Source organism: Rhinolophus ferrumequinum, chromosome 7 (assembly GCF_004115265.2).
Source record: "Rhinolophus ferrumequinum isolate MPI-CBG mRhiFer1 chromosome 7, mRhiFer1_v1.p, whole genome shotgun sequence".
NCBI classification, from domain to species: domain Eukaryota; kingdom Metazoa; phylum Chordata; class Mammalia; order Chiroptera; family Rhinolophidae; genus Rhinolophus; species Rhinolophus ferrumequinum.
The window spans coordinates 91,566,827-91,589,191 of record NC_046290.1 but is presented as its reverse complement, the minus strand read 5'-3'; the positions used below and the strand labels follow the sequence as shown (position 1 = coordinate 91,589,191).

At 58.8% G+C, this 22,365-nt stretch overlaps 1 protein-coding gene across 2 annotated transcripts in view; it reads right to left on the bottom strand.

Annotated features, from left to right (window-relative positions):
• Positions 1-246: 246 nt before the first annotated feature.
• Positions 247-22,365, bottom strand: part of COL26A1 (collagen type XXVI alpha 1 chain) — a 191,954-nt gene continuing 169,835 nt past the window's right edge. For both annotated transcript variants that reach the window (XM_033109809.1, XM_033109810.1), the window contains exons 5-13: positions 15,278-15,431; positions 12,998-13,096; positions 12,210-12,362; positions 11,110-11,190; positions 9,250-9,302; positions 5,519-5,554; positions 4,293-4,340; positions 2,528-2,612; positions 247-1,773 (exon numbers count right to left, since the gene is read on the bottom strand). In XM_033109809.1, coding sequence (XP_032965700.1) covers positions 1,613-1,773; positions 2,528-2,612; positions 4,293-4,340; positions 5,519-5,554; positions 9,250-9,302; positions 11,110-11,190; positions 12,210-12,362; positions 12,998-13,096; positions 15,278-15,431 — 870 coding nt within the window. In that variant the 3' untranslated portion in view covers positions 247-1,612. The remainder of the gene's footprint in view (positions 1,774-2,527; positions 2,613-4,292; positions 4,341-5,518; positions 5,555-9,249; positions 9,303-11,109; positions 11,191-12,209; positions 12,363-12,997; positions 13,097-15,277; positions 15,432-22,365) is intronic.

Sequence of the window (22,365 nt, the reverse complement as noted above, 5' to 3'; positions counted from 1 at the left end):
CCTCCTCATGCCCCCAGAAGATTAGCTGCCCGGTCCACTGTATTGATGTGGCCCCACGGCCACCCCCTGCCATGTGTGTCACACTGGCCAGGATTTGCCTGTCCTCACATCCAGCCACACTGTCACTAGATGTGGGGCTTTCCAGGGGCAGCCTCCCTCACACCTGGGGGTCACTGTGGCCAGGCTCAGCAGGCCTCCCCGCAGCTGCTGCCGCATAGCACCAAACCCCAGTTGGGAGAGCACCTTTATTATCAGAGTATTACAGAGTTCCTGCCCGCCTCGGGCTGCCCCTCCATGAGGCAGGCCTGCGGGAGGCCACACCTTGGCCCCGGGACAGCCGGCTTCACAAGGGGCGTCAGGGCCTTGAGGGCAGGGAAAGGTTACCAGGGCCCGCAGGCACCGGCCACTGCCTCCCAGGACCACAGGAGCGCTGGGGCTGGGTTGCTCCTGCTGCCAGGGGCGACGTGCCCGGGGTGGTGCCAGCACCTGTGAATCTCTGAGTTTGTGGTCCTCGCTGAGTTCGGGTCCTGGCCCAGCGAGAGAGGAGCACCAGGGTGGTCCGGATCACAGAGGACCCGTGGCCTGAGAGACCGTGAGTGGCTCTGGGGCATGGGGACATGGGGTCTATTGTAGAGCTGCCTGGGCCCACAGCCTTGAGGGTGGCGGCATCTCTCCGGAACAGAGCCTGGGACTCTGGCAGCCTCTTTTTCTCCTTCGTCAAAGAGACATTAGACTTGCCATGTGACACAGAAGGGGTCAACCTCACAGATTCCCCGAGAGGGCAGGGCTGCACGTGACGGGCCCTTGAGGGTGCACACAGCCTCCTCCCGGCTCAGGGGTGGGGAGACCCGATGGGGGTGGGCGGACTCAGAGAGTTTGGGAGGCAGTGGTAGGCTGTGCCAACTTGGTATGAGGACCTTCACACCGCAATGCTCCTCTCTCAGTCCCCAGGTCCATGTGACTGTCATGAGTTTCCTAGGGGTCTCCCTGGCCACAAGCCAGGAGAGGGGAGTCAAGGAAGAAGGCCCAGGGCCCTGCCCTCCTTCCTGCTGGCCGGTCCCGCCTCCCCGCAGCCCTGTGCCCACCCTTACGGAGTTTCCTGTAAAGACGGGAAGATGGTTGGGTAAAGAGTTAAGGAACTGAAAGGCTTGGGTTCAAATCCTGCCCCAGCCCTCCACGGTCCGGTGGTCTTGCAGGTTATTTATCCTCTCCAAGCCTCTGTTCCCCATGTAAAGTGGGGATAACTAGCCTACCTCCTAAGGGTTAAATGAGACAATGTGGGGAGAACTCCCTGGACAGGCCCCGGCATTGCAGGGACTCAGCAAATGATGTGTGTTATGATTATTCTCGCACCCCGTCCAGCCCACTTAGACTGCCTCCTGCAGGGAGTGGGGGTGGGGGAGGGCAGGGACAAGGGGAGGGCCCCTGTCCCTGCCCCTGGAGGTGCCATCTGCCCCCAAGGCCCCCAAGTCCTGGGAGCAAATGTCGCTCATGATTGTCTATGCCTGGGGCCCAGTCCCTCTAGGGGTGCCTTCCGGAAGCAGTGGCAGCACAGGCTTCAGGGCTGGCTGGGTCTCTGGTGGGGCCGGGCTTGTCCTGGAGAGCTGGGCCCTTACTTCCGGCTGCTGGGCTGGCCAGTGCTCTTCTGCACAGGACTGGGGCCAAGCAGGGCAGTGAGGGAGCCATCGGGGGGGGCGCCGCCACGCTTCATCTTGAGGTTGGCTCTCAGGGCAGCATCCTGGCCGGAGCCCCCCTCGGGGGACGCCAGGGGATCTGGAAGGAGAGCAGGAGGGTGGCCTTGGGAGCACTCAAAGGCACCTTTGTTTCTGGTCCCCAGCCAGCAAAGTGTGTGCTGTGCCCAGCGAGGACAGGGCTTTCTACTCTTCATGCATTCACACTCATTCACTCATTCATTCATTCACCCATTCATTCATTCATTCATTCATTCATTCATTCATTCTTCAACACATACTGACCAGGGCTGGGCTCCAGGCCCCACAGAGGCTCAGTCGCCACCCTGCCACCAGGGCCTTCCAGTGTGCCAGGGAGAGACATGGAAGCCCCACGCTATGAGGGAACAGAAGGCTCTGCGGAGCAGTGTGAGGAGAGGGGAGGCCGGCTTCAGAGAGGGAGAGAACTTGGAGCAGGTCCTGAAGTGGGAAATAGTGTGTAGCCGGCAGAGGACGCGGCTGGAGCCAAGGCACGAGGTGGGAGGGGGCCTGGGATGACTGGGTGGTGGCTCTGTGACACTAGGCACCAGGCTCTGCTGGGGAAGTCGTGAGGCAACTGATGCACCTGGATGTCAGTCATGGCAGCAGGGAGCCACTGAGGGTCCTTGAGCAGGGGAAGGGCAGGTCAGACTGGGGTTTGCGGAAAACCATCTGGCAGCCAAGGGGATGGGCCATGGAGGCAGGGAGACCAGAGACAGCCCCAGCCACCAGGGGTAGGGAGGTGAGAGTGAAGGGAGATTCCCAACGTGGTGGCCAGCTGGGGGCCTGCCTGTCCCCAGACCCTGGTCACTACTCACCGTGGATCCCAATCATGTGCTCCAGGATGAGGACTCTTTCTGCCAGGATCTTCAGGGCCTCCCGCAGCTGCTGCACCCCCTCGCCCTGGCGGGGAGGGAGCGGCCAGGGTCAGAGCCATTCTGCTTCAGTGTACCTGTTGTCCCAGCCCTCACCTCTTCCCTCCTGTCACCATCGTTGATACAACAGCCAGCATCTACTATGTGCCAGGGATGGCATTCAAATTCTTGTTCAAAGACAAGAAACCCGTGTTTCACACGTAGGCCTGTCCCCTCGAGCTTGGGCTTGTCCTACTCCGTGGCTGCCTGACTGCTTCCCCTGTGTGCCCTTTCCAGAAAATACCCTGCCTCGGGCAGAGCACCTCGCACAGGTCCACAAGTGGGGGAGCTTTGCTGCTTTCCTTCCTGGCACTGCCCACCTGAGAGCCCTCCAGGTGTGGCCGCCTGGCAAGGAAAGGGGGAGAGACACCACTTCCGAGTGCTGGCAGGAGGGCGTGTTGATGAGATGCTTGGAGTCTGCATTTCTGTGACCTGGCGACATGTGGGCAAAGGACCTTGTGTGTCGAGACATGTGAGTGAGCTGACATATTGAGAAGACAGGTATCAAGGCCGCTTTGAAAAGAAAGGTAATGGTGAAGGGACAAGGCCCCACCTGGAGTCAGCAGCAAAACAGGCACCTTTTGCTGGTGTAACATGACAGCTGTCGTGATAATGAGATTAATTTAGCTTAAAACCAAACAAAGGGGGGAAGAAAAGCATCCTACTGGGTTACAGGACTGAGGACTTCCCACCAGGGAACCAACGTCCACCAGAAGCTGTGCTGTTGGCGGTATCGGGCATGGGGGTGTCTCCGGTGAGAAGCAGAGGGTCCAGGCCCTTCTGTCAGGGACCCAGCTAAGCCCCATGTCCCTGGGTCACAGGTTGCACTCTTATGAAATCACATGCACCCCCTCAGTCTGGTATCACAAGTGACCTGTGAATCTGCTCATGCTCCAGTACCCTCATCTTCCTCCCACTGCCTCCTGCACCCATAAGTGGCTCTGGTTCCAGCAACTTTCCCCTTCTTCAGTCAGACAAGGACCTTGCCAGATACCCTCGTGCTTGGAGCCTCCCCAAGTTCACTCACTTAAGGGGAGACATGCACCAACTCAGGGGATTCATAGTCTCAGCTTGCAAGGCCCCCTCTGTTGGTCCACGGCTCTCGCCCCCGTTAGCAATAACCCCAGTCCTCAGCACCCCTCCTCCTCCCCAGAAGGTAGTGGGTCATCATGGCCGTGCCCTCGCCCTGGCCGTGTCCCTCCCTGCCCATCCTGCCCAGGGCCATGTGTGCTCCCATCCTCACTCCCTTACTGTCCTCTCCCACATTCATCAGCCATCTGTCTGTCTGTCCACCTGTCCACACATCCTTCACTCCACCAGCCTGTGACCTTGTGGGCATATCCGTGTGCCAGGCGCTGTTCATGGGAGAGTCCTGTCCCTGGAGAGGGACCCCACAGGCTGAAGCCTCTTCTGCAGGTCCATAGCTCCTCCTGCCCTCTCCAGCAGGGTCTCCTCTGGCCCCCAGCTCTGGGCCAGTTACCCCATCTGTGCTACCCCCAGTGCAGACTCTTCACACTATGTTGCAATCCCCACTTCCCTCGTCTGTGTCAGCTGCTGGGCTGGGGTCAGGTTCAGGACTGAGGAGTGTCAGGACGGATCTGTGGGGTGTCCTCTCTCCCACTAAGACACAGCCAAGGGCAGGAGGGAAGCACAGGCCGAGCACAGTTACCTCTGCAGCAGCTTTCTCTTCTTCTTCTCCCTTCCCGCCAGGTTCACCCTGGGAAGAAAATCATGCAGTCAACAATCAGGGAGGGTGAGTGGGGAGTTTGGGAGGACCAAGGCCCTGGTCACCCTGCACAGCCTGGCGTGGGAGGTGTCTAGAGTTGTCTTTAGGGGCTTAACTCTGCTTCTGGGGCAGGTTGGGGCCCTCCAAGCTCATTTCTTGGTTCTTCCAGGGATCTCACGACTCGGCTTCCTTGTCTGCTACACGGGGCCAGCCTCACAATTACACCTTCCTGTGTGACCTTGAGCAACGTACTTTACCTCTGTGCCTCCGTGTTCTCATCTCTAAAAGGGGGGTAATAACCGTACCTACATCATAGGCCGATTAGAAGGATTAAGTAAAGCAACATCGATAAAGAGCTTAGACTGGAGCCCGGTGCCTCAAGTGCTGTGAAAGTGTTGTTATACATTACTAGACAGAAACCCAGGAGGAGACACGGCTTTAGAGGCTAATTCTCCTGGGTTTAAATCTTGGCCCTAGCATTGCCTTGTTGTGTGACCTTGGTAAAGTTACTTACCCTCTCTGAGCTGCCAGTTCAGGCAAACGGGGATAATAAAGTGTGGTCTTGCTGGGTAACTGTGAAGCTTAAATCCACTATAAGAGTGCCTCCACTGTGGCCAGCACATAATAGGTGCTCAGCAAAGATCACCACCAGCACCACCCCAGAATGACCCCACCTCCCATGTAAGGCTTGAGCACCAAGTAAGAGGTTCTCCCCCTATAGGCAGGAGTTCAGAATCAAGAATTCTTATTTCCAAGAAGGGAAATTAGAGGTCAGCAGCCTAAGTCTCCTATTTATGGGAGGTCAGAGAAGGAAAGGGATGATCCAGATCACACAGCACGTTAACCCAGGTGTCCGGATTCCCTGGAAGACACCTCAGGACTCTCATCCAAACCCCCTAACAGGAGGCTATTTCAGTCCTTGCTCACATTCCCAGTGAGGGGGCTCCCCACCCCCCAAGGCCAACCCTTCTCAACTTGGGAAGCTGGTACTGTACTCAGGTTGCCCCTTCTCTCCTCTGCCCCACCCCGGCTGGGTTGGATATTTTGGGCAGACTGTGGGGCTGAGCCCAGGCAAGGCTGCCGGGAACAGACCCCGCCCCCCTGGTACCCGGGGCCCATACCAGAGCCACCGCCCTAGGAGTGGCCCACCTACACAGCCCCACACTTACAGATGGCCCCATCATGCCCCGCTCTCCAGCCAGGCCCTGTAGAAAATCAAACAAAGCAGATTAGCCCTTGCCGGCCCACGCCAACCCCGCAGTCCTCCCCTCCCGCTCCCCCTGCACGGGGCTCTGGATCTGAAAAATACAGGAGGGAAGATGATGGTATGGAGGAAATGAGAAGGCCACACTTGGGGGCCTCCCAGGTCTTGGAGCCACCTGGCACTGGCTCCTCAGTGAGCCTCAGCTGAGCCCTCAGTCTTTTCACCTGCGAAATGGGGAGAAGGGAAATGGATGGAAAAGCACGCACCCCTCCCCCCCATAAGACTGAGTGACAGCAGTGGTGACTGCAAGGGTCCCACACGTGGACTCCCATCAGAGCTGGTGCCCAGGGGAAGGCTCCCCAGAGCCCCAGACCCCCGTGTTCAGCGTCCCCCACATCCCCACCAGGAGACGCCCCATTCCACCTCTCCAAAGGGAACTCCTGGGTTTTATACCTGCTCCCACCCCACAGTGGCCCTTCTTGGGAAATGTCTGCATGGTCCTCCCAGCTGCTCCAGCACACACCTAGGAGTTCACCTTCCCTTTCCCTCACTCACCAAATTTATTCTATCAGCCAGACTTGTCAGGTCCACTTTCTACATATGTCTGTTCCCTTGGCCACGTCCACTGCTACCACCTTAATGCAAATTGCCTTCCAGTGTCCCCCTCTGCGCTGCTGTGGCCCCTTCCCTGATCTCCCTGCTCCACTCCCCAGGCCCCCAGCCCCCGCACAATAGCCAAGGGGCCTCTTAAAGATATAAATCAGATTCCGGATTCTCCCTCCCGGACACTCAGAGCTCCCTCACTGCAGCCCTGCAGATAACGCCCTGCCGCTCTGCCTCCTCGCAGACCACACTCGTCTTGGCCCAGCGTGGCCCAGCCTTCTCCCTGCCCAGAGCCTGTGCGCTTACTCTTCTACCCAGACTGCCTTTTCTCAGCATCTTTCGTGGCTGCTCCTCTGGTGCCTCGGGTCTCAGCCAAAGTGTCACCTCCGCACGTCTGTCACTCCCCCCCCGTGGCAATAGGCCCTTTCCTAGTTACTGTCACACTGCCTCATTTAGTTTTTTCATGACTCTTCCTTTTCATCATCTGCCTCCCTCATCAGCCTATCAACTACCGGAGGGCAGGGGTCCCCATGTCCTCACTCTTGTGCCCAGTACGATGTCTGTCACAACTGAGGCCCCAGGAGATGTTTGGTTCATGAACAGCATTTATTAAGGGTCTCCTCAGGGCCTGGCATTTTCTATCTATTATCCCTCTGATTCCTCACCTGCCTAGGAAGGATTTTCATCCCCATTTCACAGATGGGGAAACTGAGGCCCAGAGGGGTCAGTGACTTGCTCAGCATCACCAGCTAGAAATTGGCAGAGCTAGGCTTCAAACCCCAGCCTATCTGTCCCAATCAGAGGAGAGAGTAGGGGCCACCTGGTCCTTCACCATTGTCGCTGCTCACTTCTATCTGACCAATGTCTGGGAGGAACACCCAATCCTCAGAGGGCTTGACTCCTTGGCTAGGGAAGAAGACAATGGCTAGGTCACCAGACTGGCCCCCGCTGTCCACAGTGAAGCCACAGTCCCTCTGTGGTGAGCAGAGGAGGCTGCTGGCCATTCTGTCAGTGGGCTAACCTTGGAACCTATCTCCATCCCTGCCATGTGGGGTCCCGGACAGGCCCTGACAGTGGGTCTTGGAAGGGCTTTTCAGAACCTGTCCACTGGGGCCCTGGAGAGCCAGTGACAGGCCTGGTGCACTGTGGGGTCCCAGCCGTGGCCATAGGGCCCCAGCCTTAGGGAAGGACCACAGTAAGGACGTAAGGAGTCAACACGCCAGCAGCCCAAAGACCCTTCATGCTGATACCGGCTCACACCCTCTTGAGGGGGGCTGGAGGAGCAGCTCAGACTCGGACCCCTTGAACCTCCTTGGAATCTTGCAGACCTGGGTCCCTACAAGGACATGGTCTACAAAGTCACCTGAGGATCTGCCCACAAGGAACTGGAAGACCCTGAAAATAGACTGGCAGGACAAGGCTACCCCAAAGCACCCACTGTGTTCTTGGTGAGGGCCAGAGGCAGCTGGAAAAAGCCTGAGAGGGGCCTGGAGTCACCCCGGCCCAGCCATGATCCCAGCTCTGCCACCCTGCTGTGTGACTTCCGCAAGGGAGAGAAACTCTCTGAGCCTCCACTTCCCCATCGCTGCTGGGATTAAATGATGAGACCCTGAAAGCAGTTGACATGAGCAAGTGTGGGGAAGGCTTGGGAACACCGTCGCCCTGACCTTGCCTGTTGCTCTGGGCTGGGGCAGCTGGAGGGGCCCCACTGGAGCTCCTGTGGCGTGTGGAGCTCGGCCACACTTCTCTCCTCCAGCTGGTCCTATGGTTTCCTGGACCTCTCTGTCCCTCACCACAGTCCTCTTGCTCACTGTCATTCTCTCTCCTGCCCCCAACTCCTCTCTCCAGGGCCTGTGGCTGGGGGCTGGAGAGGAGAGGAGGGTAACCCTGGGGGCCTAGACTTCCGGCTTACCTGGCCCATCCCACCTGACTCAGGAGCAGATGAGCCCTGGGGGCCTCCCACGCCCTCTGAGCCCCTGCCCCACCCTAGACTTGCCCGCCAGCCTGGTCTGTACCACATCCGCTCTTGCTGTGCCCTGTGCTACCTGCGGCATGTCCCTGGTCGGAGCTGCTATCCACCCCTCCCCATGGCCTATGCACCAGCCGGCACTTCTCCTCCACGCTGCATCCTCCTGATGTGAAAACACACAGCGGGGACCACAGGGTGCAAATCCTGGGACACTGGTTCTTTGATGTCTGGAAGGTAAGCTTTAGGGGGCTGGACTGTGACCCCTCGTCCTGACTGTCACCAGATGGGAGGCCAGCACCCTCCCAGAGCGTGAGGAATACCAAGTAACTAAACGGATGGATGAACGTGTGGGACTCCCCGGGTCCCAGTGCCCACAGACCCAAGCCTGGATCCACACCTCTTATAGTGCGGGGGCCACCTCTTAGCACCTCTGCCCCAGAGTGGAGCTCCAGGGCAGCGCAGCCCTTGGTCTGGATGAGATCCAGGATGGGGGCTGTAAGCCCTGCACGGCAGGACATTCCCAAACACCACCCTTTCTGCCGCCACCAGGTGTCCTGGGCCCCTCTTCCTCCTCAGTGTGATTTTTCGCCCAGGTCCCTGGGTTCCTTTAACACAAGACACTTCCACCTGGCATTTTAGTTCTCTTTCGTTCCCTGTAACAATCTACAAGGCAGGCCCTGTATCCCCCATCTTCGCAGTCAAGGAAGCCAGAGCCCAGAAAGTCTGCCTTTTAGCCAAGGTTACACAGCTAGAAAGGCACAGCAAGCTAGGGCTGGAGACACCCAGTCAGGGTTTGGGGTGCCCCTCCCACATCGGCGATTCTTGGGGAGGAGGAGTGGCATGCTGGGGTGGACATTCTGTGATGCTGGCCTCTCTGGGTCTCAGTTAGCTCCTCTATGAAACAGGAATGATGCTAACACTTCCCTGGCATAGAGGAAGTGAGCAGCAAAGGTCGCTGCTGTTAATAAAACAAGAATCCCACACCTATCTACCCGTGGGACCCACCTGGGCCTAGGTGGGGTGGGGCCAGGTGACTTAATTCCTTCCTGCAGGCAAGAAGCCTAGCTCTTTCTTTCCTAGGGAGCCAATGTCCCCTCCCCCGACAGAAATGGGAGAGGCCTTACCTGGGATCCAGGTGCACCTGGAGGTCCTGGGGGACCATGTGGTCCAGGGGGACCTGTCAGCAGAGTGACAGATGGTCACCTGGGGCCAGAGAAGCCCCTCATCCCCCATCAGCTCTGGAAAAGGACTTTCCCACCCTTCCACCCCAGCCCCTGCCCTGGGTCTGTCTCCATGGACAGCAAACAAAAGGTCGGTGAATGAATGGGGGCAGGGGGCGCCTGCCCATTCTCAGAGCGGACAGCCCACCTCCATCTACTCTCTCCACGCAGCCCTTACACCCCACCCTGCCCCTCCTCCCAGGGCCTCATCTCCGGGGCCACCCTGCGTCACCCCTAGCCACCGGTCCCCTGGCAAATTTTTCCCACATCTGCCCCTTCTTCGGACCTTGGACCTGACCTCTCCGAGGTCATCCTTCTTACCTGGGTTACCACAACTGCTTCCTGACCATCCAGACACCCAGAACAACCATTCAGTAAGGTGCCTCTCAGCCTGGCCCCTCCGCCCCCTTCCCCAGATACCCTCCCGGAAAGTTCCTCTGCTTCTGTGTCAGTGCCAAAGCTGTTCCTTCCTCCTGGAGCTTCTCCATTCCCTCCACGTCCCCGCTAACTGTTTCCTACTGGCCTTTCCTACTAGTCTCAGGCTGAGCGTCACCTCCCCCAGGAAGCCTCCCCACCTACCCCCCCTTCTCCCCTAGGCAGACCCTCGACATGGACCAGCCACCACTCCTGGCTGCTGTCAGTTTACATGTCTGTCTCACCCATATGCCAGGGAATGCCCAGAGGGTCAGGCTGGGAGACCTGTGTCCAGCATGGGGGACAGCGTTCACGACTGAACTTCCAGCACACTTGGGAAAGTGAGGCTTATGTCCCTGGTGGCACGTACGGACCTGTACGGACCTGTACCTCCTGGGCTGCAGGGAGCCCCCTGCTGGGCTGTACCAATGCACCCCCATGTTTGAGGAGGACAGGTGCAGGAAAGTGTACCCCAGGTGGGGTGCACAGCTGGACTGAGTCTAGTTATGAAACAAACCCTCTCTCTCCAGTCAGAGCAAATCACCTGAGGTCCCCAGGTACTCTCAGGTTCACTCCCTCATCTCCTCCCAGCAATCCCTCACCTTTGAAATGAGGCCTGCCCTGGCCTGGCCTGGCCCTCAACCAGCCCTGCTTCCCAGCCATCACTCTCTCAGATCTATGGACTTTACTTTCAGTAGCTGCACAGTTTGCCTTCCTCCACTAGCATGTAAGTAACACCCGGTGACCCAGAGCACTGCCCAGCAGGTAGGACCATGCTCAGTGGATATTTGCCGAATGTGTAGGAGAGTAAACAAATGACAGGGAGTGATTGCTCTGGGCCCGGGGACATCCACACAGGGCTTCAGTGGCCCCTGCCCTGCCCCCTCCTTCCAGGGAGGGTCTGGGGAAGGTGGGGATCCAGCCAGACCCAGGCTCAGCCCATCAAACCCCGGGCCACCCCCTCCCCTGGGCCCCTGGTTTCTACCTAACGGCCATGGGCCTGCTGCCTCTCATAGGTCCCTGCGCCGCCTGAGCCTCCCCCGTGCTCACCCCGAGCTCCCTGGGCCTGGGGCTCCAGTGCACCCCAACCTGGTCCACACGAGGGCAGCCCTGAACTGCTTCATGTGGATGTCGGGAGCTTGGGGTCCTGTGTCCAGTCACACAGGCAAGGTGCCACTCAGAAGCCAGACGCCTCCCCTCAGGCCACGCAGCAAGTTAGGGCAGACCAACTTCCCAGCACCCTGCCAAGGCCAGAGCCCCCAGACAACCCCCCAAGGTCTCGTGGCCTGGGCCAAACCCAGGAGGGGGTACCCGGTCCAGGCCGGCCTTGCTGTTGTTCTCTGCACTTACCTGGAGGGCCAGGGGGACCCCGGGGCCCTGGGACCCCCGCCAGCACTGTGTCCACAGCAGAAGCCAGCTGTGAGTCTCCATCTACGGGAAGAGCAGGTGGCCTGTGACGCCAGGGTGGAGCCGGCATGGCTGGGAGGCTGAAACTGAGGTCCCCCCCGAAGCCAGGACAGGCACCCCAGGCCCTGCTGGGCCTCAGAGCAGCCCTGGGAAAGAGATGTTATTTCTCCCACTGCTCAGAAGAGCACACAGAGGCCAGGTCAAAGGGCTTCATATAAAGACAAACTCCTTCCTGAATATTCCAGGCCCTTACATTCTGGCCCCACCTTGCTCATTTCCCCAATGCCCTAGGCTGGCACTCTCTTCCAGGCTCCACCTATGTGCCCATCCTGATGTACCCAGCTGGCTCACTCCATCGGGGCCTCCTCCAGGAAGTCCTCCCTGCTCACCCTCTGAGCTGCCTCCATCAGGGCCCAAGGGTGGGGTGGGGTCTGTCTCCCATGACCTGGGTTCTTCTAGGGTGAGCTTCACGTGACTTCTCCCTGCCCCATCCTCAGAGCCTGGCCAGCGCAGCCAGAGCGCCCCTCTCTCCACACATGGGCTTTTCCACGTGTAGGCAGGTGTTTCTGGGTGCTCAGATGTACCCTCTTGCACTAGCCTGTGGCCCCTGAGGGCAGGAGTCTGTCTGTTTTGCTCACTGCTGCATCCCCAGTGACAACACACAGTAGGTACTCAATCAGCATTTGTTGGATAAGCTGCAGTGATGGCATTTGTGACAAGGAGATGTGATAACGGATGATCTCAGAGGTGCTGCGATCACCAGGTGGGGAAACCGAAGCCAGGCCAAAGAGCAGAGTGACGTTTGGGGTGTCAGGACCCCTGGGGCAGGAGCTAAGCACCAGGGCAGAAACAGGTCATGCGGGGGCCAAAGTGGGATGGGGGAGCGGTATTGGAGGAGAGGGACCCCCACCGGTGGCGTCTACTCCCAAGCTGACTCCGCACTCACTGCTGGGTCCCTTCACAGGGTCCTCTGGGGAGGGCCGATCCCCCAGCAGACAGGGCAGCTTAGGTCTGCCCCCTCCCCCCTTCAGGTTGACACTCACTGTCCTTGTCGGTAGGTGGCTGTAGGGAGTAGAGGACGCCTTGGGGGCCATTTGGAGGAAGGCCCGGACTGCCTGCTGGGCCAGGAGGGCCAGGGGGTCCGGGGCGCCCCATCTCTCCAGGAAGCCCACGGGGCCCTGGCGGCCCCAAGAGGCCTGCAAATGGGGAGAAGAGGAGTCACGTGAGGGTTGGGCCGGGCAGCCACCATTACTGACAGGAAACAGGCCCTGAGAGGACAGAATTGGGTTCAGTGGTGGCCTCTAGACCACAGTCTTCCTGGAGGACTGTCCTGGAATGTAAATGAAATGGCTTCCTCTTCCCGGCCCCATGCAGATGGGACCTTGGGGCAGCTGGGTGGCAGGGGAGGGAGAAAGGAACAGCTCTGGCCTGGTACCTTCTGTCCCCTCTAGGGAATCTCAGCTCTTGGGCAAGAGCACCAAGGGCGTCAGCCAGGCTGACCAGGGGTCACTCCGCTGCAGGACCCAGGAGGAGTTTGTGGCTCTCTGGGGGTGTTGTTTAAATGGCTGAGAACAACCCCTAGCTCCTGGCAGCCCCACTCCAACACCGGCACCCACAGCTCCCAGAGCATTCTCTTCTTCCTGCAGCCCAGTGCCTGGGATGGGCAGCAGTCAGGCTGCTGGTGGAAGGAGGTAAGCCTGGCGTCTCCCCCGGGTGGTAATCATTCGCCCCAGCAAGAGCAGGAGGTACATGGGATGCTGCGCCTGCTTGGATAGGGGAAAACCCCAGCCCCCAGCCCCCAGTGGACAAAGAACAAAGTCAGTGTCCTTACCGGGAGGTCCTGCTGGGCCTTTCTCTCCTGCCTGGCCCCGGTCACCTTTGGAGCCTGGGGGCCCTGCAGGCCCTGGTGGTCCCGTCTGCCCCGGGGGCCCTGGGGAGAGAACAAGAAGAGGTCTGAGGACACTGTGGGCTGAGCTGGTGGCTCCAGGCCTGACCACCTGTGCTGTCTGGTCAGACCTGCGCCCAGGAGCCCCAGCCACCTACGGCTTCCCCAGTGGGGCAAGGGGCTCACAGTCAGCTTGAATCAGTCATTACAGTTTACGCAACATTTCTGTCCCTATCGACTTCTATGATCTCAAGAGCTGCTTTTGTTCCCATTCCACATGTGGGGAAACTGAGGTGCAAAAAGGTGTGGTCCCTTGCTCAAGGTGGCAGAGCCAGGCTGGAGATGAGTCAGGACCCTTTCTCCACATCCTTCGGCCTCCCTGCTCAGGGTTGGGAATCAGGCTTGTGGTAAAGAGCTCCCCAGTAAGGCCTCCTCGGAGGCCCCAGAAAGCCCCAAAGGACACGCCTGCCCAGCTCTGTGTTCTCCAGGCCCCAAGGGTGAGCTAGAGGAGACAGAGCAGTAAGAAGCCCGTCGTGTGGCCTGGCGACAGCCCCTTCTCCCTCCGGAACGGCTGGAGTGTGCTCAGAAATGCTTGCTGGACCGATGTAAGGGCTTGCGCTGGCTCTTTGGGTCCCTCCAGCTCCAAATGCGTGTGACTGTGGTCCTGGAGGAAGGGCTTTACAGGGGCCACTGGTTTGGGGAGACTTCACCTGCTCTCTGGGATTCCAGGGAGCACGCAGGTGTCACCATTTGTAGGGTTTGTGCCTCACCTGGTGGCCATTCCTTGGAACTGCACTTCCCTGGGATAAAGTAAGGTCTGTCCCAGAAGACTCAGAGCCCCTCCCATCCCCCAGGGGGGTTGGGGCCTGGGTCCTCCTGCTGATGGGAACCTTCTTCCTCTTCAGTCACAGAAGAGGGCATGGGGCAGCCCTCTGTGGTGGGACCTTAGGGACAGTGGCTAGAGAAGTAGGCCAGGGGGTCCAGAGTGAGACGTTCCCCCACGCCCACAGCAGGCGTGGACTCACCCCTCCTCCCACGGCCTCAGCCTCATCAGAAGAATGCAGAATATCTGCTCCTCTCCACTGGAGGTTAATTCTCCCACTGCAGGGGGCCGCTTTCTCCGCTCTGAACAGGAGGGGCATATACATAAAACAGGGCAGAAGAGGCAGGGAAGAGGGGTTCAGGGAGTGTGCTCAGAGCTGAGTCAGGGCAAGGGTGCTAAGAAGCTGGGGGCTCAACTGGGAGAGAGGAGAGCATCACCTCCAAAGTTCCCCAGTGGGGACAACGCCCCTGATTTGCTGGGTGACCCAGGAGTCACTTCTCTGAGCCTGTTTCTCCTCTGTAACTCCAAGCTTTATGAGCTTACTGGAATGACGAGAAAGGATATCTGTCCAGCCTAGGGTAATATAAAAATATTTAATAACTGGCACCGCATGGATACTGACCAGTCAGAAGAGACACCAGTCTTAAATCCCTGAGTTCAGCCATGCTGACAGGTGCCGGCTAAACATCCACCCAGGTAAAGGCTCAGCACAGTACCTGGCACAAGGTAGGCATTCAACATTTCAAGCTACTGCTATCACAGCTGTCATTACTATTTGCAGGCCCAGAGGATGGAGTCCCAGCCAATGAATGAAAGCTGTAGAGAGAAATTGTTATCCCTGACTTTAAAAAGTGGAGGGAAGGGAGAAAATAACATGGCAGATGTCCTCCAACTCCAGTCAGAGGTTAGCAAGGAAGCCCCAGAAGGTGGTGGGGGGCAGTGAGTCCCCTGTCCCTGGGGGTGTGCAGGCAGGGGCTGCTGTAAATTGAGCCAACCAAGGAGGAGGCTGGGCTGGGGGCCTAAATGAAGGCGCTAAGGGGCAGCAGGGCAGCTAATGAGGACAGTAGCTGGACTGTAAGGCAGTAAGGAACGGTGGGGACTGTGGCACACTGCAGAGCTGGGGCGGGACCTGATGGGGCAGACAGGACTTAGCTGCAGCCAATTGCTTCCATGCAGGACTGCTAGTCCCAATGACTAGATCTTTTATTTTTCTAAGAGAAGCTAGAAATCCTGATTTTTATGTGAAATCCTCCAGTTTTTAAATGTTAGCTCAACTTTTCAAAATGCCATGTGGGCACGTGTGACCCAGAGGCCTAGTGTGTGACCTACATGTGGACGCCCTGGGAGGCCATGCCCGGGGCCACTTTGGCTGATCTGAGCCCTGTCCTGGAGACCTCACTCACCAGCCGGGCCTGTGGGCCTTCTTCGGGGCCCCGGGTGTGCCAGAGGGATAGCATCAGGGAGGAAGTCTTCATTCCAGGGTGGTGGGGTGCTCTGGGGTGCTGGCAGATCATTGTCTGGGCTTGAGGGTCGCTCTGCTGCTTCCAGTAGGAGAACCTGGGCCAGAGAAGGGCAGAGGGTCAGGCTCAGGCCAGGCCAGGGACACGTGCGGACAGGGACGGTGCCTCATGAGACCCGCAGCTGCCCACTGCTGGGTTGGGCAGTGACTCTCCTCAGGGGAACCACCTTTGCTAGAATGTTCTCCCACCTGCCCTCCTCTCCTTCTCATTTCAGGACAGCCCTCCTAGACCCTCAGGCTCAAGCAGGACCCCATCAGACCCTTTCAGAGTCCCTGCACATTTCTTCTACAGCAGCCATCGCTGGGATTGGAGAAATGACTGTGGTCACGCCCACGTCACTGGCTCCTCCCAAGGAGGGGACTGGGCATACTTGTCCCCCACACTGCCTGGCTCAGGGCATAAACAACGTGGTCAGGGAATGTTTATGGATGAATGGAAGGAGGGAGGGAGGGAGGAAAATAAGGAAAGAAAAAAGAAAAAGAGAGTGAGGGAGAGAGAAAGACCAAAAAGGAGAGAAAGAAGAAGAAAGAGAGAGAGGGAGAGATATGGAGGAAAGAAGGGAAGGAAAGAGAAAGGAAAAGAAGGGAAGGAGTGCAGTAAAGGAAAGGAAGGGAAAGGAGGAAAGAGTTATAGAGGGAGGGAGGAAGGACAGGAGCCGTAAGGAGAAGGAGGAAGGAAGGGAGTGAGGCAGTAATGCATGAATGCAGGAGGTCCCGGACATGAAGGAAGTAAGAAGAAAAAGAAAGAAAAAGACAAAGAAGAAAGAAATAAGAGAAGAGAAGAAATAAAGAAGAAAGAACAGAAGAAAGAATAACAGCTTGTCCTGTCCCCTTGAGGGAAGCAGGGGTCAAAGACTACAAAGACCCAGGGCCTAGACAGAGCGACTCCCTAATTCCCATGAACTGGGAGCCAGACCTGGGGTGGCGGCCCCAGGCGTGAAGACCTGCTGCCTCCAAAGAGGCCAGCAGGGGGCGCTGCGTGCTCAGGATCAGCGCAGGGCAGGCCGGCAGGTGCAGAGAACCTAAGGGGGGCCATGGGGGGGCAGGGGGAGGGCTTGGGTCTCTGAGCTGTATTAAATGGAGTCCGGCTTCCTGCTCCCATGCCTGTGTCCCCGATTATAGTGCCCCATCTACCCGACGGGGAGGAAGAAGCCTGTTGTCTCAGGTTCCTCCAGACTTCTGGAGCCAGACCCCTGCATCCTGCTGGAGTGCTAGACAAAACCACCCACCACCCTGTGATTAAGGGGGGGGTCTGAGAACAGGGCTGAGAGTGGGCCTATCTGGGGGGTCCCACAATTGTCATGATCACTGATGTCTAATTCCACAGGCATTGCTACCCAAGGCAATCAAACCCCAGCCCCCAGGTCTGAACCCCCATCCCGACCCAACCTGGGCCCACCCCAACACCAGAGTCCAGAGGCCTCTCCTGAACTGACCCCTGCCTCCCCACTCCCGAAGGATTGGGGCCTGTGCATTTGGCCTCCCCTCGGCCCCACCCCAGTGCCTTTGGGTCTGGCCTGCCTGTGCTCTCGGCCACGGCATGTCTCCCCTGGCCTGTGGCCCGAGGGTCCACGGCAGCCCCTTGTCATCCCTCCCTCCATCTGCCCCCTTCCCCAGCATAGCAGTGGGATGAGGACCTCATGCCAAGCAAACTCTTCCCAGTCCCCTCCCTCAAATAGCCAATGTCCCCACACAAGTGCCCTCCTCATCCTGCCCTGCCCATCCTGGGTGTCACCTTCAGCTCCCCCATTCTGCTGTGTTCCAGGAGCCCTGAACCACCTCAGGGCCGCTTATGCCCCGAGACTCCCCACCTCCAGCCCCTTGCTCCTACAGGGCCCGCTGCCAGCCCTGCCCTTCCCTCTTGAGGAAGACCCGGAGACTCCAGTGAGCTGTGCTCTCCTGCCTGCAGTCTGTCACCCTCTGAGCAGAAGAGGGCCGTCCCCTTAGCCCCTGTACACTGGCTTTGTGCCAACGGCTGGGGTGGGGGAGCAATACCACCAGCTGGGCCCTCAGGAAACGGGACCACCTGGATCAGGCGTCCTCCTGCGCTTGGTCCCAGATCCTGGCACAGGTTAAGTGCTGCCCGATGGGGGAGGCTCAGGCCCTGCTGCCATGCGGGCTGGTTTGAATCCCAGCTCTCCACTAGGTGGCCGCTATGTGACCTTGTGCAAGCACCATGACTTCTGTGAGCCTCAGTTTTCCCATCAGCAAAATACGGGTGACAACACTGACCCTGTAGGCCCATGAGAGAATAGGGGTATGTAGCCCACGGGCGCCCGGTTCCTCCTGCTGATGCTGGTGGCTCACAGGGACAAACAGCTGCCTTCACAGGGCTCAGGCCCGGGTGGGGCTGAGGTTTCCAGGGTGTGCAGCAAAGGGTCCTACTGAGCACCCCCACCCCCACCAGTTCTGCAGTGTCTCTGGGCCTGGGTGACAGAGTCTCCGAGGATCCTTGAGAACCAAGGTCTCAGGGTTCCCATCTGTGTTGGGCAGATGGGCTCCTGCCGCGAGAGGCTCCGGTGGCATCTCTGAGCCCCTTTCCTACCTGGTCCTCAGGGCCCATGAGGCAGGAAGGGTCACTGTGGCCACATCACAGGCAAGGTGGAAATAACGGTTCAGAGACACAGTGACTTGCCCAAGGTCATCCACCAAGCGGACAGCAAGGCCAGAGCCCCATTGGAGCCTCGTCCACCTCCCCACAGCACGGCCACAGCCTTGGCCACGGCAGAGCTTCATGGAGGCACAGAGATGGGCAGCCGCTGGCTCAGACCAGCAGCGTGGGGCTGGAACCCAGTCTCCTGACCCCGGAAACCCTGAGAGGAGGGGAGGGTTACGATTCCTGCCCTGCCTCAACTGCAGCGTGTTCACTGGGGAGCTGGCTGGACGGTCAGTCAAGGGCTCTGGGGCAGTCGGGGTGCCAGGGAGGAGGGGCAGGGAGACGTGGCTGTGGAGGGCCGGTGATGGGGGACCCAGAACAGTGCGCGTGAGGAGAACTGGTAGGACCTGGTGCCTGAGGCTTGTGGGCAGGGAGGTGGGTGAAGGTGGGAGGGACTCCTTCAGTTTTGGCCTGGCTCCGGGGATGGCGGGATTGCCACCAATCAAACGGGCATGGAAGAAGGCAAGACTGGGGGTGAAGGTGACCAGTATGGGGGTGTGGGTTGAGTTGCAGTGTTTCCGGGGACTTCCATGTGGACATATTTAACAGGGAGTAGTCACGAGCAGTAGGGGTAAGGGCAGCTTGGAGGAATTAAAGGGGGGACTGCTCTGAGCTCCTGGGGCAGGCCCTGGTGGTCTTTCATGGCCGGTCTCTGGGCTTCCTGGAGGGAACTGCCACATGCAGCCTTGTCCCCACACAAAAGGCCTGGCTCACCTCTCCCTAGGCCACCTCCCATACAGACACCAAGACCCACAGAGCCCACGGACCCAGGGGCACTCACCACAGCCACGCTAGCATCCGCCCCGGCTGGAGTCCAAGCCCCCCTAGCCTGGCCGGGGCCGTCCTCCTGGAGAAACTGATCCCACCCCTGCCGGGCATGAGCTCACCAGGGCGGGCAGCAGTAGGCGTGGGGACTCGGCCCAAGAACACCAGACCGCGGCCTTCGAGGGCAGCGGCCCTAATGATGTCATCGTGGCTTGGCTGAGTGGCACCAGACATCAGCCGAACTCCAGGCTCCTATGACCCTCACGCAGGGAAGTTCCCTCGGGCTCCCTCCCACTCCTTGTGGTCCATGAAGTCAGAGCGTAAACGGAGGGGGAGGAGAAGAAGGAAGGCAGGAAGCTTGGCCCTGCTGGCCTTCTGCCCTACCTTCTTCCAGCAGCCCTTCCAGATGTCCCAGGAAAAGAGGGTAGCAGGGATCCCAGATCAATTGCTAGATCTGGGTCCTTGGGTAACTCAGGTACCCATAGCAAGTTAAGATAGAGCAGCCTTGATGGTTGTCCGGACCCCACCCCACCCCCCTTGCTCCCGAACTCCCTATTGTGTACCTGTGGGTATGTCTCAGAGGAAGAATCCTAATTGTCCGGGTACTCATTTTCCCAGCTCCCTTGCAACTGAGGTGTGTGTATATAGCCCACTGCTGGCCAACGAGGCATAATGAGTCTGTTGGGATGCTTTGCTTCACCCGCTACTTCCTGACTTTGAACACAGTGTTAGGATGTGATGCCTTGTGCGACAGCAGCCACTTTATAAGCATGAAGCACGGACCGTAAGGACAAAAGACAATTCACTAAAGAGGGAAGGGAAGGCTGTGAAGAGCATGGTTCTGCAGCCACCAAACCAGCCCTAGGACCACCTACTCCTGGACCTTTAGTTGAACAAACAATAAATGCCTTTAAGGAATAAGCTGCCAAAAGCTAGGTTTCTGTTACTTATACCTGAACGTGTCCCTCCTCACACACCAAAATGGCTTCTTGTCTGAGGGAGCATAACTCAGCTTTCAGGCCTCTGGGCTGCTGCTCTGTATGTCACTTGGTTTGACTGGCTCTGCCATCAGCCACCAGACTGCAGCCTCTGGCCTGGCTGACCCCAGCTCCATGTTCTCTGACCCCTGCAGGCTCACCTGGCCCTGGTACAGCCCCTGGGGATGCTGGGCTGCTCTGACAAGTCACCCACACTGTGTCCTTCTCCCTCTCCAGGCCACTGCCTCTCAAGGCCCTCTGACCCAAGCCAACGAAACTCCTAGTGGCCCTATCGCTCTTGGAGACACTTAGACATGGAGCAGGCAGGTGGGCAGCTAGAATGAGACAGGACACAGGAGCTGAGATAGGAGTCTCTCAGCCCCTGCCTGGGAATCCAGAAGGACATGGGCTGCTGAGCTGGACTCCCCACAGGGAGGGTGGTGCAGCCACCTCCCTGCACACCCGACTCAAGCTACCTCTCCCACTCCCCACCCTGAGCTGCCCCCTGTATACCAGCCTCAAAACGACTCAGTGAGTGGCAGAGAAGTGACTCCTTCAATTTCCATTTTCCAGGGCAGCAGACTGAGGCCCAGAGCTAAGCGGGACCTGCCCAGACAGAGCTATTGCCAGGACAGGGTCCTAGCCCTGCCTCCTCCCACACATCCTGCCGTCCCTGCCCCATGTCCCAAGGTCTGCAGAGTGGCCACAGTACTCACGCTCAGGACCAGAGAGCAGGCCTGGCCCCCGGCTTGCTGCCTGAGACCGTGCTGCAGGGGCCAAGCTGGAGGGAGGTGTCAGGGCCAGGAAGATGAGGGAAGGAATTGCTCATGGTAGGAGGGCATGGGTGAGGGCCAGGTGGGTGGGGACAGCTGGCACTGTGCCAGTCCTCCCCCAGAGCTGTGACTTTTAACACCCTGAGGTCCTGGGCTGGGGCCAGGGCAGGCTGTGGGCCGCTGCTCTGCCAAACCATGCAGAGGCTTCAGGTGCCTGGAAAATGTCTGTCAGGCAGCTGGCCTGGGGTCCCCACCTTCTCTAAAATCTTGGGTGCCAGAATTTCACCCTAGCATCTTCCCCAGTACCCCAGACCCTCCTAGGGCGGCCCCATCCCCGGCTTGGCCCACATGGCAGCATCTGCTCCCTGAAGACTTCCACCCCCAGTCCCACAAAGCCACTGACCCCCAGGACACAGGGTCCCCACCCTGGCCTGTGTCTATGTGTATGTGTGTGGTATCTGTGTGTATGTTGTATCTATGTATGTGTCTCTGTGTCCATGTGTATGTGTGTCTATGTCTATGTGTGTCTCTGTGTCTTTATGTGTCTACGTATGTGTACGTGGTATCTGTGTGTATGTGTATGTTGTGTTTATGTATGAGTTTGTCCATGTGTATCTGTGTGTCTCTGTGGTATCCGTTTGTGTGTGTGTGTGTGTGTGTGTGTGTGTGTGTGTGAGTACATGTGTCTGCAGGGGGCTCTCCTGGGCTGGGGGCCTGACCTCTGGGCCTGCTCTCAGGGCTTTTGCTGTGGGGGGTCTGTCAGCCCACCTGGTGCTCTGGCCTCACTCTGTCCTTCCTGCCAGCTGGCCACGCTCGCCCTGCCTCCTATGGCCAGGACACCCCCTCCTGGCCTGCACTACCTGCCCCAGCTGGGAGCTCTGCTTCAGGCTCGGGTAAATCCAGCCTCCCAGTGCCAGGCGACCTCCCGCCCTCTGCAGTCTTGCTGCCCCAAGCGTCTCCGTGGAGAATTAGAGGCCTGTCTTCCCCTAGGCCCAGCCCCTCTAGCCAGTCACTCGGTGTCTGCTCTTAGACCCTATGAGGTACTGAAGAGAATGCGCCCAGCCCCTACCCCCCTACTTTGCCTTCTCCACACCTGTACCAGCCAAGGGCTTTCTCTGGCCATATGAGTGAACTTGGGGGCAGGCCAGAGTGACCGGGAATACCACCCAGCTGATGCCTCGCCCCGTGAGGGATGCGAGCGCCCTCATCCCGGAGGGCCCCCTCTGCAGCATGAGGGCCCCCTCTGCAGCATGCTTTGCACCAGCTCCTGGAGGGGTCTCCTGGGTAATCTGCCCTGACAACCCACCTGCACCTTGAATATCCTCCTCTTCCCTGACTTACTTCCTCTCTCCTCTCCCAATGCCCGCATGGGGCCATCACAAATTAATACTTATCCTGTATCAGTCCTTCTGCCTCTGGGGTGACCTGCTCCTGCCCCTGATGTAGACAGGCTGAGGCTGGCTGGTGCTGGGAGGCTCCTCCTCCATCAGCTCCTCTGTGCCCAGCCCCTTTGCCATACAGCGGGAGGAGGAGCCACAGTTGGGGACAGCAGCTCTGGGGGGACAGCAGCCCTGGGGGACAGCCACTACCTCTTCTTTCCAGTGAGGACTCAACTTCTGGGCGTCCACCCTCTCAGCCCCCAAGGCCTACACTGAGACCAGCCTCTGCCCAGGACCCTCAGCTCTGCTGCTTTCCCCAGTCCTCTTCCCAACTCCAGGAGGCTGACCCAGCCTTCAGAAGGCCACCCAGAGCCACCTAGCCGCAGCAGTACCCAGCACCTGGGGCCAGGTTGCTCAGGCCT